The 14805-nt window shown below is 43.2% G+C and overlaps 1 protein-coding gene across 1 annotated transcript in view; it reads left to right on the top strand.

Moving 5' to 3' along the window:
* Htr3b (5-hydroxytryptamine receptor 3B) overlaps window positions 1–14503 on the top strand; it is a 35542-nt gene extending 21039 nt beyond the window's left edge. The window contains exons 4-9 of the mRNA XM_046467032.2: window positions 23–132; window positions 771–940; window positions 1428–1585; window positions 10641–10851; window positions 10986–11168; window positions 11753–14503. Of these exons, the coding sequence (XP_046322988.1) occupies window positions 23–132; window positions 771–940; window positions 1428–1585; window positions 10641–10851; window positions 10986–11168; window positions 11753–11988 (1068 nt within the window). The 3' untranslated portion in view covers window positions 11989–14503. The remainder of the gene's footprint in view (window positions 1–22; window positions 133–770; window positions 941–1427; window positions 1586–10640; window positions 10852–10985; window positions 11169–11752) is intronic.
* The last annotated feature ends 302 nt before the right edge of the window (window positions 14504–14805 follow it).

The following is a 14805-nucleotide window of genomic DNA, read 5'->3' as shown; positions in this document are numbered from 1 at the left end:
CCTTTTTGACTACTCCTAACAGGTTTGGGATGATGAGTTTTTATCCTGGAACTCCAGCATGTTTGATGAGATTAGAGAGATCTCTCTACCTCTCAGTGCCATCTGGGCCCCTGATATCATCATCAATGAGTTGTAAGTGTGCAGGGTTATACTTATGTGGGGTTTTAGACTGCTGACACTATTCATGCCAGTGGCTGTTTACTTTTAGTCATTGTTGCTATTTTTTATTTTTTAAGTGGAAGGGAGGCATATTGTTGGGAATTTGAAATGCCATGATTTGACATTTAAGATAATATTTGATTGCTGGTACTTCAGGTTACTTTTTGTTATTGTTGTTTTGGGAACCACGGGTTGAACCCAGGGGTTATTTGCCACTGAGCCATATCCCCAGCCCCTTTTATATTTTATATAGAGACAGGGTCTCATTGAGTTGCTTAGGGCCTCACTAAGGTGCCAAGGCTTCTTTGAACTTGCAGTCCTCCTGTCTCAGCCTCCTGAGCCAGGATTATAGGCGTGCGCCACCACACCTGGCTTTCAGATTACTTTTCATGTCCAGGTCCATGACACTAGGAAATGAGTTAACTTATGAGACTACAACTGCTAAGCCCATTTTTGCCTCAGTAAATCATCTCATAGGAAATGGGATTCTGCCTCTGCAGTGCTAGGCTAGTCCTATGTCTCATGGTCATTACCATCCTTTAGTCAGTTCTGTGTATGTTTTGAAATGACTAATGCCCTCTCTGTAACAAGTTCTCTTGTGTTTTATATAGTGTGGACATTGAAAGATCCCCTGACATTTCCTACGTTTACGTGACCTCATCTGGGAGCATTAAGAACTTTAAGCCCATCCAGGTGGTTTCTGCTTGCAGTTTACAGACATATGCTTTTCCTTTTGACATCCAGAATTGCAGCTTAACCTTCAATAGCATTCTGCACACAGGTAAACCATGAGAGAAATAGTCCATTAGTTGGAAAATCCAACTATGCTGGGTTAGAATACATAGGTGAAACTATAATTTCATGTCTTATGTCATTCTTGCATATAATATAATTGTCTATTTAAAAATCTAAATCTCTTTCCTATAGTTATGTGGCTCCTGCTATACTTCAGATCAGGTACAATGTTAGAGTCCACTGCTGCTGTTAAATTGTGATTACATTAGGACTCTACCACCACTGAGAATGTTATAGAAATTGCAGGACAAGCTCCACCATTTTGTAGAGAGTTGACTCCAAACCCTAAATTCATAGTTTTTTTTTAATGACTAGAAAGATTTTATTCCCCACTTCTACCACCTAATTCAAATAAGACCAATTAGACTTTGCATGTTGTGGCAGGAGAAAAGATTTGAATTGGGAGTGGAAAAGTGGGATGATGTTGGCACCTCTTTCTCTCCTGGGAAGTCAATTGTTTCTGTTCTTTTCAGTGGAAGATGTAGACCTGGGCTTCCTGAGGAACAGAGAAGACATTAAGCATGACAAAAAAACATTTTTGAATGACAGCGAGTGGGAAGTTCTTTCTGTGTCCTCAACATACAGCATCCTGCAGAGCAACACTGGAGATTTTGCACAGATTCAGTTTAATGTAGGTTCTTCTCCTTCCTGCCCCTGTTGCCCACTTCTCTGCAGTCCTTGGCCTTTTTTACTGGGCTGAGGAATCTTTACTCCCACTGCACATTCTCATTCATTATCACTCAGGAGCAGTTGGTTCAGATGGCTCCGAACATCTACTTGCATTTTGCTATGACAGGGGGCAGAGGTCCAGGGAGAGATATTGGGCTCATGCTGTAGAGATTCCATAAGGAAATGTAGAAAGAATGATATTCAGGCATCAGAGGCCTGAATCAACAACTACAGCAGGAGTCCTCAAACCTTTCAGCACATACTAACATTATCACTTCTAATTGCTACTGAAAACAACAACAAAACCCCCTACCCTGTCACTACAACAAATTGGGAAGACTGTCTCATCAATCTTATTGTCCTGTTTTTAACTGAGTAAATTATTCATTAATTCCAGATGCAGATGCATAAAATGATCATATTATTAACTTGAATATCTGAAGGAATTATCCAGCGGTCACCTGCAGGACCCACAGAAACCACTGGTGGCTTCTGGATCAGAGGGAACAACTGCCCCAAAGGACCCACATTCCTCTGATGTATCCCTGAGACTGCTCTTGGCTCCTTTATTCTGTCTGTGGGGGATTAGGGAGTGATGGATACAAGACAATGAAACCTACTGCTTTGTGCCCCAGAGGTAGCCCTTCTCTCTTCTCTGGTTTTCCTGGCAAACCATCCTGACATATGGTCAGCAGCCGGTTCACATAACCAGCAGACTCAGTGTTAATATGCTACAGTGTGCTCTGTTTTTCTGCACAAAGTTGGTTAGTAGGAGTGGTTTGGGGCTAGGGGCCTTCATGCCAAGAAATGGATCCAATAGAAAAATAGAGACTAACTGGCAAGTCAGGACTGCCACGAGATAAATTCTCCTAGAAATGCAGCTTTGGAATAGAAAGGTACATTTAGACTACACTAGGAACTATAGTTATGATGGATATGCTAAGGGTGGTGGTGGTAAGATAGGCTATAATTGAGGGCACAGATATTCCTTGTTTGGTTAAAAGGTGTTTCCTGCAGCATTCTGGCAAAACTAGTTAAACCAGGGCCTCTAAGATACCATTGGAGTTTGAACCTAAGTAATGTATAACACTGGCTAGCAGCTGATTGCAATCATGCCTTCCTATACTTCTTAGCAGTGGGGTGGGGTTTGGGTTCTTGCCTGGAATTTTGCTTGTTTTTTAGCAAAGCTTGTGCTGTGGTCTGCTTGTCCACTTTGTGTGTGTGAAAGAGAGAGAAAGGGAGGGGAAAAAAGAAGCCTTCTTCTTCTTCTTCTTCTTTTTTTTTTTTAATTTCAATGAGCTTCTTGGCTAAGAGTAAACACCTCATTAATTTTAAAGATATCAGCCTGCAAACATTATTAATGCAGCCCAAATAATGGAGAACATTAAAGGAAATGTGAGGGAGTAGCATGTACAAGGTGGAACATAGTCACCTACCAAGTGCTCCAGAGAAAGCTGCACACACCATTACCTACGCTGCACGGAGGAGACAAACAGGCAAGAGATGGGGCAGGTAACTCGATCAGAGTACACATATGCACATGCGCAGGCGTTCTCATCCCCCCCATCCCCTTCTCTTCACAAAGTGACTGCTTATACTTATGTGTCACCCTTCACCTTAAATATTAATTTGTTTTCTCAGCAGCAGCTGAAGTTTTCCTTCAAACTACCACCATTTCGAATGTGCTGAACAGAGATGGTAAAAGTTTGCGTCACCGTGTGTGACTGGGGTCTTCTCTGGGTCTCGAAACTGTGGTTCAGTTCCTTTGCTCCGTTCACGGCCACAGAGGCAGGCTGGAGGCAGGCAGGCAGGCATTTGATTTCCTGCCCTTGAACCTTTTCCCTGGTTCTTTGCCATGGAGGCTAAGGTGGGTATATAGCAGAACTGGCTTCCACCTGCTCCTCAGAAACAGAGTGGGGAAAGAATCCTGAGTAGTCACAGATCATATTAGCCAGACTCAGGAGTGATTCTGCAGCTCTGGTTATGACTTAACTTAGGCTCCACATCTATCAGTTTTCTGTCTCTCTCAACCTCTCTTGCCTCCATGCCTTCCATTCTTGCCATGTGTACCATGCCTGGATTCATAGTTATCTTTCTCTGTACCATATATCCCATTATGAATCCACCATCCAAGGCATCTGGATGTCCTTCAGCAACCATTGGCCAGTAGTTCCATGCCAATGTTAGGCCTGCCAAGGTCCTGACACAAAGGGCCATCTCTCTCTTAATCTAATCACCTGGTATCTCAGCCCAGGCTGCTCAGCAGGAGGTCAGGGACAGGTGGGGTGGGCAGAAAAAACAATCATCTATTCTAAATACATTATCATCCTAGGCTGATGTACACTGCTGCCATTTATACTAAATCACATTCTCCAGATGCCCCTTTAGTTCCAGCTAATGTACAATCATAGCTGCTGGCTCTGGGACACGTACGGTTTATCAGAGGGCACCACTGATATTTTGGAGTCGGGCTTCATTCCACAGGGGGCCCAGAGCAATGCACTTCTCCCTACAAGGAATCTGTGTGCAGCCTGGGACCTGATCCAGCGGCCTTGGGAGGGGAGATTTCTTCCAATACACGAATGGAGGGGCTGGTTCCCAGAAACAGCAGGGTAAGCATTTGATTTCTGTAAGGCAGCGATTTTTTTTTTTTAAAGAAATGAGAGTAGAGTGGGAGTAGGTAGGGATACAATTTAGAAATTCATGTTGGATGGAAAAGGTGGACAGCTGTGGGAACTAAACCAGCCCAACCACAGATACTCTCACACTGAGCAAAGTGTTCATTCAGGCAGGAATTGGGGTACCCTTAGAGCAGTCCTACAAAAATGAATTAGGGGTATCTGAGAAAAAAGTTAAAAAAATTTTTTTTTAGTTGTAGATGAACACAATGCCTTTATTTTATTTATTAGTTTTATATGGTGTTGAGGATTGAACTCAGTGCCTCTCATGTACTACGCAAGTGCTTTACTGCCGAGCCACAACCCTAGCACCCCCTAACCTCTTTTTCCATCATAATTTTCCTTTCTAGATTAGGGTAATTTTGTTGAGATGTCCATTGAATTCATACTGTAAACTTGATAGAAGATTCTTTTCAGCACCACGCGCGTACGCGCATGAGAGAGAGAGAGAGAGAGAGAGAGAGAGAGAGAGAGAATGAGAATTTAAAATCCTAGAAATTCTCAAGTAATGTGAGAATCATAGACTTCCTGTTAATATAGCCCAATCCACAGTCCAGATCCAAGAAGCTCTCAGTCTGGCACGAGGAACTTGCTTAAATGGCAGCAACTTTCCCATTTTTTTCTGAACTGGGAATGTTGGGAGGGGCCTCAGAAAGGAGGAAAATGGGCTTCTGTATGAAGCGTGAGTCTGGGCGTCAAAATTCCAACTATGTCATAAAGACGGTCATGCAAAATTGAGTACTGGTGGGGTCTACCATCAAGGAGGCAATTAGAGGCTAACCTTGGGGCCTATTCCATCTCCAAGGAGCTCTCCACACACACATTCTGAATTAGATTGATCTCTTTCATTAACATCAATAGGCTCCAAATACCTTTGTGTACTTATTATTACCTGGCTTTAATGGATAATGAAATTGTGGCATAATATTGCTAACACCTGAAGGGTGTCTAATGGAGAACACGGACTGAAACTAAAGTGCTTTTTCTTCCCTTTCTGTGGAATTTAAAGGCACCAGCTTCTTTAGTCCATTAGAAATGATTGGGTTTTAGGTAGGGGCAGTTTTGTAGAGAGCCTGGGACACACTGGCAGAGGCAGGGGTTACTATGAAGGCAGCCCTCAGAAAAACTGACCTCAATAGATTGGCCCCCATTTGAGCTAACTTCACACTCCTTTTGTAACTAAATGTAGCATTATTAAAAGACTCTAATACAATTCAACAAACATCTTTTTAGCTGTTAGCATGTGCCACCCTCAATGGTAAACACTTAAGACACCATGGTAAATAAAAAGGTTCTTTATATCTATCATAAACCTAAAAATCTGCACGGGAAGACATAAGAATAATCTCAAAATGGAACACTTCATGTCAGGCACCATTTTAAGAGTTGGTGCCAGGCATGGTAGCACACACCTGTAATCCCACTGGCTCAGGAGGCTGAGACAAGAGAGCCTGAGTCCAGCCTCAGCCACTTAGCGAAGCCCTAAACTACTTAGTTGGATCCTGTCTCAAAATAAAAAATAAAAAAGTCTGGGAATGTGGCTCAGTGGTAAAGTACCCCATGGGTTGAATTCCCAGTACCAAAAAATAGAATAAAAAAGAGTTTATATTCATCAGATGGGTGCTCCTAGTATCTGCACTTTTACAAATGGATAGATTGAGATGCAGAGAAGTTATGTAACTTACTGAAAGCTTCTGGATGACTAGTGGAGCCTGGATTGAACCAGGCAGCCTGACTCCAGAAACCATGTCCTAATCCTACATCATGCTGACATACAACTAAATGTAATGCAGTACATCTCAGACTGTTCTTTGCTATCTACACAGTATATATTACTGGGAAAGTCACCTTTATTTGTCTCACAACGCTGCCCCAACAAAGTACCCCAAACTGAGTGGTTTTAAACAACAGAAATTTATTCTGTTGTTCTGGAGAGTAGAAGTCTGAAATCAAGAATGACCCAAACTTCTGGGCCCTCCAAGGCAGAATCTGTTCTATGCCTCACCTAATATCTGCTGTTAGGGCTGAGACTATAGCTTAGTTGGTAGAATGTTTTCCTAGCACACCCAAGGCCCTGGGTTCAAACCCCAGTGCCACCAAAAAAAAAAAAAAAAAAAAAATCAACCTAATATCTGCTGGTTGCCAGCAATCACTGGTGTTACTTGGCTTGTAGATGTATTTTTTGAACCTCTACATCCATCTTTACATGGTCTTCTTTTTGCATGTTTCTTCTCTTCTGAGGACACCAATCCTACCTAGTATGACCTTGTCTTATGGGTGTTGGGCATGGAACCCTGGGCCTCGCACAGTATAACTGGTGAATGCTGTACTAAGACAAATTCCGGACCCCTCATCTTAACTAATTGCAACTAATTGATCCTGTTTCCAAATAAGGAAACATTCTGGGGCTCCAGGAAGGAATGATATCTTTTTAATTTTTTATTTTTTTAATTTTTTAGGTGTAGATGGACACAACACAATGCCTTTGTTTTTATGTGGTGCTGAGGATTGAACCCGGGTCCCGTTTGCGCTAGGCGAGAACTCTACCGCTGAGCCACAATCCCAGCCCCAGGAATGATATCTTGGGGACAGTATTCAACCCAGTAGAATAGTGGCATCTGCCTTGTATGCAAAATACAATTGCCCTTCCCAATATGCCCTAAAGTTAGCCCTTTCTAGCATTGACTCTAAATCCAAAATATCATCTAAATATAAACTAGAAAGTCCCAAGGCTCATCATCTTGATCAGGTATAGAATCTGGTTATGACTATTCTGGGGCAAAATTCCTCTTTGATCACAGACTTAATAAAACACCCAACCACCCAAGTCTGGTTCCTGAAACCATGTGGAGGGGACAAGGGCAGAGACCTGTCCTAACTCCAGACTGTATGATAGGGCCTGGCAACCTGTTCATGCTAGTTAAGACAAGGAAGTTCTGTTATGTCATAGTAAAAGCTAATTGTCTCTCCTTGTACCTAGGTCTTTCCCTTCTGCTTTAAGCTTCTGTTGATGTACAGCGAGGAATGACCTCTGACAGGATCAGCTACCTAATTTGTAGGGCTCAGTGGGAAATGACAATGCAAACCCCCTATTAAAAATTATTAAGAATTTCTAAATGGCACCTACAGAGCATTAAACCAAGTTCAGAATCATATGTGCTTGCCTAGGTTGCATGCATCAGAAGCCACGTAACTTCTTAGCTCTTCCCATGCCTCTCCCCTGACATCTCAGGGATCATTTGGGCTGATAAAACAGCACTTTCTCAGACATCAGGGGCTTTGAGGAGCCACACTACCCATCTTTGGTTCTGGCTTAGATTTACATTCACTGTCTGCATCAGCCTCTGGGTAGAGAGGAATCATTGCCGCTTGTGCTTTTTACATACAAACTTTATTTAAAGAGTACAATAGCTCATCTCAATTGTACTAAGATGTATGGCAAGGCAAAATTAAACTACTTTTAAAAAAATTGTGGGGAGGGAGTGAGTGAATTGAGCCATAGAGAGGTTGGCTCCCTCACGCAAGGTCACTTACACTTGCTTATCTAGGCTACAGTGGAGGCACTATGGGACTCTGTGCCCTTGGCTTTCACGTCTAGGCTCTTTTCACTAAACCAACATGCCTACTTGTGCTTTTCCTTAGAGTGATATTGTTAGACTTCTTCTCTTTCATGTAATCTCTGCCACAGCATCTCTAGGGGGTATTCACATCTCTACCCTCCAGAGACAGCAGGTGTGGTTGCCACCCCTTACCTCATGAGGCCGGATCACCAATAGCCCAGGCTAGGTTACAACACAAAACCCTCATGGACCCCAACCACTTGACCCCCTTTCTCCTCTCCCTGCCTTTGCCATCTTAGTCACAGCATGAGGAGGGGAGCTGAAAGGTGCAGGTTGATGACGATTAATTCTGTTGTTGTTTCTCTTGTTGCCTGCACTTTGGTAGAAATGTGTTTTAACCAAATTATTGCAAAGCAGTGAGTGTTGCTCTGGTTTAGATATTTGCAGCCAATTATGTTTAATGTGAAAGAGAACAGCCAGACTATAATCCGCCAACGGCTCTGGCCTGCGAAGCTCCACTGAGTTGGGACATGCTTCTGGATCCAGCTGCAGGGGAGCCCCCACTTTCACCACCAGGGCAGCATCTGGACTCCCCCAGCCACGTTGTTCCCTGCCACCTTCTGCTCCATCCCTGGCCTTTTCTACCTTTTTTGGTAGAAAACACATTTCTACCAAAGTGCAGGAGGAGAGGCTTTTGCAGACTTCTTTGTGATTCTTTTGCAGAGCAGGAGTTGGAGATGAGGGAGAAGAGCCCTGCACTCTGGTCAGAGGTCCAATCTGATCAACAGTTGTAGCTATGCTGTGGTGGAAAAGAGCTGGGCATCAGAAGATGTGGGGACACATCCCAGTGGTGCCACTTAAATCACTTAAGAGGATCGAGCTTTAATTTTGAAAATTTATAAAATGGAGGGTATTACCTACTAACGACTTGGCAGTAAGGATTAAATAAATTATATCATACGAATAAAAGCACAGAAAACCTTCTATTGTTTGGCAAATGCAAAAAATAAAGAGATTCTAGGCATTATTTCTGTCCAAGTCCAATAGCAAAGGGCCAAGGATGTTCATTTGTTCAACAAACATTTATTGAACACCCATTTTTAAGACAAGTCTTATTTTGTTTTTTGGGGGGATTTTCACCAGCCAGAGATGGGATGAGATGAGAGATCACAGTGGAGTGAGGGAGGCAACCTTGCCATTCTTTGGTTTCTCTTTCAGAAAAGATTAGAATAGAATATATGTTTCTTAAAGACATCACAATCCCAGTACAGAATGGCAACAACAGTAGTGATTTTGTGAGATTCAAATTCCAAACTACAAAATCCACTTGGCTTCCACAACACAGGCGGAGCTGAGTAGCTTCAGCTGGTCCCCGCTCCAGGGGGCCCCACTTTCCACTTCTTCCCCTTTCTTTGTGCTCCTGGAGACTAAGCTGAGGCCTGCAGAGATGGGATCCCTTGTCATGTTGGGCCAATGGGAGGTAGGGCAGGGGCAGCGACAGGAGATTGGAGGGAGGGAGGGGAGGAGAGGGAGGGGGTACTTACCTCTTCATTTGCTTCTGGTGAAATCATTGCTAGATTGCTGTGTTCCTAGGAGAAAGCTACAGTTCCTGCTCTGCATAGCTTTCTCTTTCCTCAGGTTTGGCCACCATCCCTAGCACTTGGGCCCTTCAGGCATAAGGGTTGTATCAGCTCAGTCCCCAGAAATCCCTACATGGACCTCCTCTTTGTGGTTTCTCTTTTCTTTTTCCCCCAGTCCCCCCTACCTTTTTAAAAAATATTTCTTTAGTTGTTGATGGACCTTTATTACTTATTTATTTATATGCGGTGCTGAGAATTGAACCCAGTGCCTCACACAAGCTAGGCAAGTGCTCTATCAGTGAGCCACCACTCAAGCCCTTCTCCAGTCCCTTTTTAATATATATATTATAGGTGAACATAATACCTTTATTTTATTTTTATGTGGTGCTGAGGATTGAACCCAGTGCCTCACATGTGAGAGGCAAGTGCTCTACCACTGAGCCACAGCCCCAGTCCCTCCCCAGTCCCTTTTATTCCTTATTTTGAGACAGGGTCTCACCAAGTTGCTGGGGCTGGCCTCAAACTTGTGATCCTCCTGTCTCTGCTTCCTGAGTCACTGGGATCACAAACCTTGTAGTTTCTTTATACCCTGCCCGCACCTTGCAAACAGTCTGTTGAGCCCTCTTGCAATTTCCCCATTTTATAGTTCTCTTTGTTCTTGCCAAGATATTTATAGATCCTCAGGTGTTAAGAGGCTCACATTCCATGTAAGAAGAGAGGCTGAAAATAATACCCAATATTGTATAAGTGGCTTAAGAGAAGGAGGGTTTTCATTTTAAGACAGTTTCTTACCAGATATGTGAATTTGGAAAAATAATTCGACCTCTTTGAACCTTACTTTCCTAGTTTGTAAAATGGAGATGAAAATATCTAGCCCTTAAAGTTTTGAGGATTGACTATGATAAGCATATGAAACAGTCTAGTGTATGGCACACAGCAAGTGGGAAATAAATGCTAACTTCTTCTTCTTATAACTATCAATAATATTAATATTGGCTATGTAAAAGTTTAAAGGATTTTTCTCCTTCATTTCTAAACCACAAAATAACCTCAAACATACTTCTAAGATAAACTACACAGACTTCACATGGCATATGAAGGCTTTGCATGTTGGGACTTACGTGAGTATTCCTGGCTATGGATTTGGTCAAATGTTAGTCCATGGGCTTAGATTCAACAAACTCCTTGTTCCTGGCCAGGTGGTGATTCGCAGATGCCCATTGGCCTATGTTGTGAATTTGCTGATTCCCAGCATCTTCCTAATGCTTGTGGATCTGGGGAGCTTCTACCTGCCACCCAACTGCCGGGCGAGGATTGTGTTCAAGACCAGTGTGCTGGTGGGCTATACAGTCTTCAGAGTCAACATGTCTAACGAGGTACCTAGGAGCTCAGGGAGCGCCTCTTTGATTGGTAAGCATCCTCAGGGTCACCTGATGCCAGTGTTATTTTATTCCTGCCAAAGATCTGGTGACGCATTTCAAACTGGAGGAGGGAAAAACCTTAGAGACTACAACTAACTTCTCTGCTCTGGTGCCTTCTCCCAGGGGTCTTCTTCACAGTCTGCATGGCCTTCTTGGTTCTCAGCTTATCAAAGTCTATTCTGTTGGTCAGATTCCTCCATGATGAGTGGAGAAGTGGCCAGGAACTACCCCTCTTGTGCCTTCAAGGCGATGCTGGCACCGATGGGTCTAGAATGGACCCTAGGACCCAGGATGCTGGAGTAACAGGTTTGTGAGAAGTCTAGAGATCCCTTTCCCATCTTTCTGGGTCCCCCTCAGCACCAGTGCCCATCAGCAAAGCACCAGGCCTTTTGTTGCACTTTGTGGAGAATCTGAAGCACCTGCTTCATAGTCCCTGCACCACATTTATATTACCTCTCAGGGGACTGAAGTCCACCTTCTGCTGGGGGAAGTTGCTTTAGCTTGTTTAATTTTTCAATTACCCACAGTGACTCATCCACCCTAGAATAGTAAAGCTCTAGCATGTGAGCTACTTGGATTTACTTCCCCCAACCTAAAAGAAAAAGAAAAAGGAAAGTAAAAGAATCATCCCAGCCCCTAAAGTTCCAATTGAGTTGATCTGGTCACTACACATACCCTACTTTCACGATATAGCTCTGCCATGGTCTCTGTCCTGCAGCACAGCCATGCCTCAACAAGCAAGTAGGGTGACAGTCCACAACCCCACCCAACTCTCTTCCTAGTTTTGCCCACAACTTTCCTTGAAGGATGAAGCTGTCAGATTCAAAAGAAAGTTCCAGTGGGCCTTGGTAGCCCTTGGCTCACCTCAAGTATTTTCCTCTATCATGCAGAATCCCCAGTCTGTCAAGAACACCAGATCCAGTCAGAAACCCTGAAGGAAGTCTGGTTCCAGATTCGATCCATCAACAACTACCTCCAAACTCAGGATCAGGTGGACCAACAGGAAGTTGAGTGGCTGGCGCTCCTGTACCGCTTTGACCAACTGCTCTTCCGAAGCTACCTTGTCATGCTGGGGCTCTATGCTGTCACCCTGTGCTCTCTCTGGGCACTGTGGAGTGGCTTGTGAAAATTGGAATCTCTGGTCTCAATCAATGCACTATCACACTTAAGGAAAGCTGTGAGGAGATCAAAAGGGGAGGAACAGTGGGTCTAAATGATTCCCACCCGCCATTGCCTCTTTTCATTGAGTCGAGGTACACACAGCCTATGGGTTACTGAAGGACCCAGCACCACTATATTTATGATGAAAATGTATAAACAGAACAAACAAGCCACCAAACAAGCCTTCATTCCCCAGTAACCACTGTTAGCCTTCTCAGAAAGAGATCTGAAAAGCACATACATGCATATATTTGTGTTTAAACAGTTTTTTTTTAAATGTAAGATCACTCCATCTCTCAGTTCTGACTTGGTTAGTTGTTTTCATTTATTCAACAAAACCTTTATTGAGTGTTGTTTAAGTCCTAGACATTATGTTAGGAACACCAGAGAATATGAAGTCAGTCACAGAGAACATTCTTGATTGGATTCCTATGGTCAACTCTGAACCAACCAGAACACAAAACTCTCACCATATTTGCATCTTTCTGAAGCTTATGTTTCCACTATTGCAGCTAAATCCCTTCCTCTGTCTTCTTGTGCCTTGGAGATCCCAAGTGCCAAGGTTTCCTAGCCCATCTAGCACAACATTTAGTGAGCACACACCATGTGTAAGGCATGAGCTGCGACATATGTCTAACCCATGCTCCCTGGAGTCAAGGAATTTATTTATTTAGTGGCACTGGGGGTAGAAACTAGGGGTGCTCTACCACCGAGCTACATCCCCAGCCCATCTTTTTTCTTTATTTTGAGACGGAGTCTCACTAAGTTGCTCAGGTTGACCTTGAACTTGTGATCCTCCTGCCTTAGATTCCCAAATTGCTGGTATTCCTGGCATGTGCCATCATACCTGGTAATTCAAGGGATTTATACTCTATAGTCCTTCTATTAGTCAGTTAGGGCTGCCTGAATAAAGTATTACAGAGTGGGCAGCAGCTTGAAAGCACAAAGATTTATTTTCTCACCATTCTGGAGGCTGGAAGGTTTCTTCTGCAACCTCTTCTGTAGACGGTCACTTTTTCCTGTGTCTACATGTGGTCCTTCCTCTGTGCATGTATATGTCTGTGTTCAAATTTTATCTTTTTTTTTCCTGTGCTGGGATTGAACCAGAGCCTGTGCACACTAGGCACATGCTCTACCACTGAGCTACTTCCTCAGCCCACTTTTTATTTTCTGTTTTCAGACAGGGTCTTGCTAAGTTGCCCAGGCTGGCTTCAAACTTGTGATCTTCTTGCTTCAGCCTCCTGAGTAGCTGGGATAAGAGTATGACACAACACCCTGCTAAATTTCCTCTTCTTTGTAAGGACACCAGTCATATCGGAGCAGGGCCCATTCGGTTGCCTCCATGTCACTTTTTTTTTTTTTTTGATACCAGGAATTGAACCCAGTGGTGCTTAACCACTGAGCCACATATCCTGCCCTTTTAAATATTTTATGTAGAGACAGGTCTTACAGAGTTGCTTTAGGATCTCACTAAGTTGCTGAGGCTGACTTTGAACTATGATCCTCCTGCCTCAGGCTCCCAAGCTGCTGGGATTACAGGTGTGTGTCACCATGCCCAGCATCTCCATGGAATCTTATTACTTCTTTCAAGGCCTCATCTCCATATACAACCATATTCTGAGGTACTAGGGGTTAGGACTTCTACATATGACCTTCAGAGGGACACAAATCAGCCTATAACACACACGTGATTATGGAGACTTGGCAAGTACAAAATCTTCAGGGTAGGCCAACAGAAGAGTTCCCTGGAAATTCAGAGGGGAGCTCTAGTTGGAGTCCAGAGGTCTACTCTCTGGAGTATCTCTTCTTTAGGACAGGTCAGTCTTTTTTTTTCTCAATGCTTTCAACTGATTGAATGATGTCTATCCACATTTTGGAGGGTGATCCAATTCACTCAACGTCTACTGATTTAAATATCTTATCTTGGGGGCTGAGGTTGTGGCTTAGCAGTAGAGGCGCTGGGTTCAATCCTCATCATCACATAAAAATAAAACAAATAAAATAAAGGTATTGTGCCCAACTATAACTAAAATTATTTTAATAAATTAAATATCTTGTCTTAAAAATACCTTCACAAGGGACTGGGGTTGTGGCTCAGTGGTAGGGTGCTTGCCTAGCATGTGTGAGGCACTGGGTTTGATTCTCAGCATCACATTAAATAAATGAATAAAATAAAGGTCCATCAACATCTAAAAAAATACCTTCACAGAAACAGTTAAGATAATATTTGACCTAATACTAGGTATAATGGCCTAGACAAGTTGACACATAAAGTTAACTGTCACAGCCCTGATAGCTCCTTAGTTTTCCATCTATGCCACTTTCTAGAACAGAAGAGTCCTGTGCTAACCTGGCACTTGGGTAACTAACCAACTTCTGGGTCAGACTCTCCAATAGCCAAACCTGTAGTAATAATCCTACCTATGAAGTTCCTGTGGCCTCAAACCTGAGTTTGAATAAGATTAAAATTCCACAAAACATCCTCCTTCTTGTATTTGACTTTCTTAGCTTCTCATCATTTCTCCTCACAGAGTGTTCAGTCCAGCCAAGCCCACCTGACTACTGTGCTCCTCAGGATAGGGTTTCTCATCTAAGCTTCTCCTTCTTTTTGACCAGTTTTTCTTCTACTTTATCCATCTGTCTCTCAACTCTGTCTCAGAGCTCTGCTCAGAATGGTCTTATTCCCCCACATTCCCACCTCCGTGACTCTGTCCCCTCATCTCTGTCTTTGGTGTTATAGTATCTTATATCCTTCTCCCTTTAAATGTTTTGTGGCCTCTAT

This window comes from Marmota monax, unplaced genomic scaffold (assembly GCF_021218885.2).
Source record: "Marmota monax isolate L192 unplaced genomic scaffold, Marmota_monax_Labrador192_F-V1.1 WCK01_AAM20220418_F8-fsc00045, whole genome shotgun sequence".
NCBI lineage: Eukaryota > Metazoa > Chordata > Mammalia > Rodentia > Sciuridae > Marmota > Marmota monax.
Note: the sequence above shows the minus strand (reverse complement) of the source record. Positions and strands in the feature narration are given on the sequence as shown.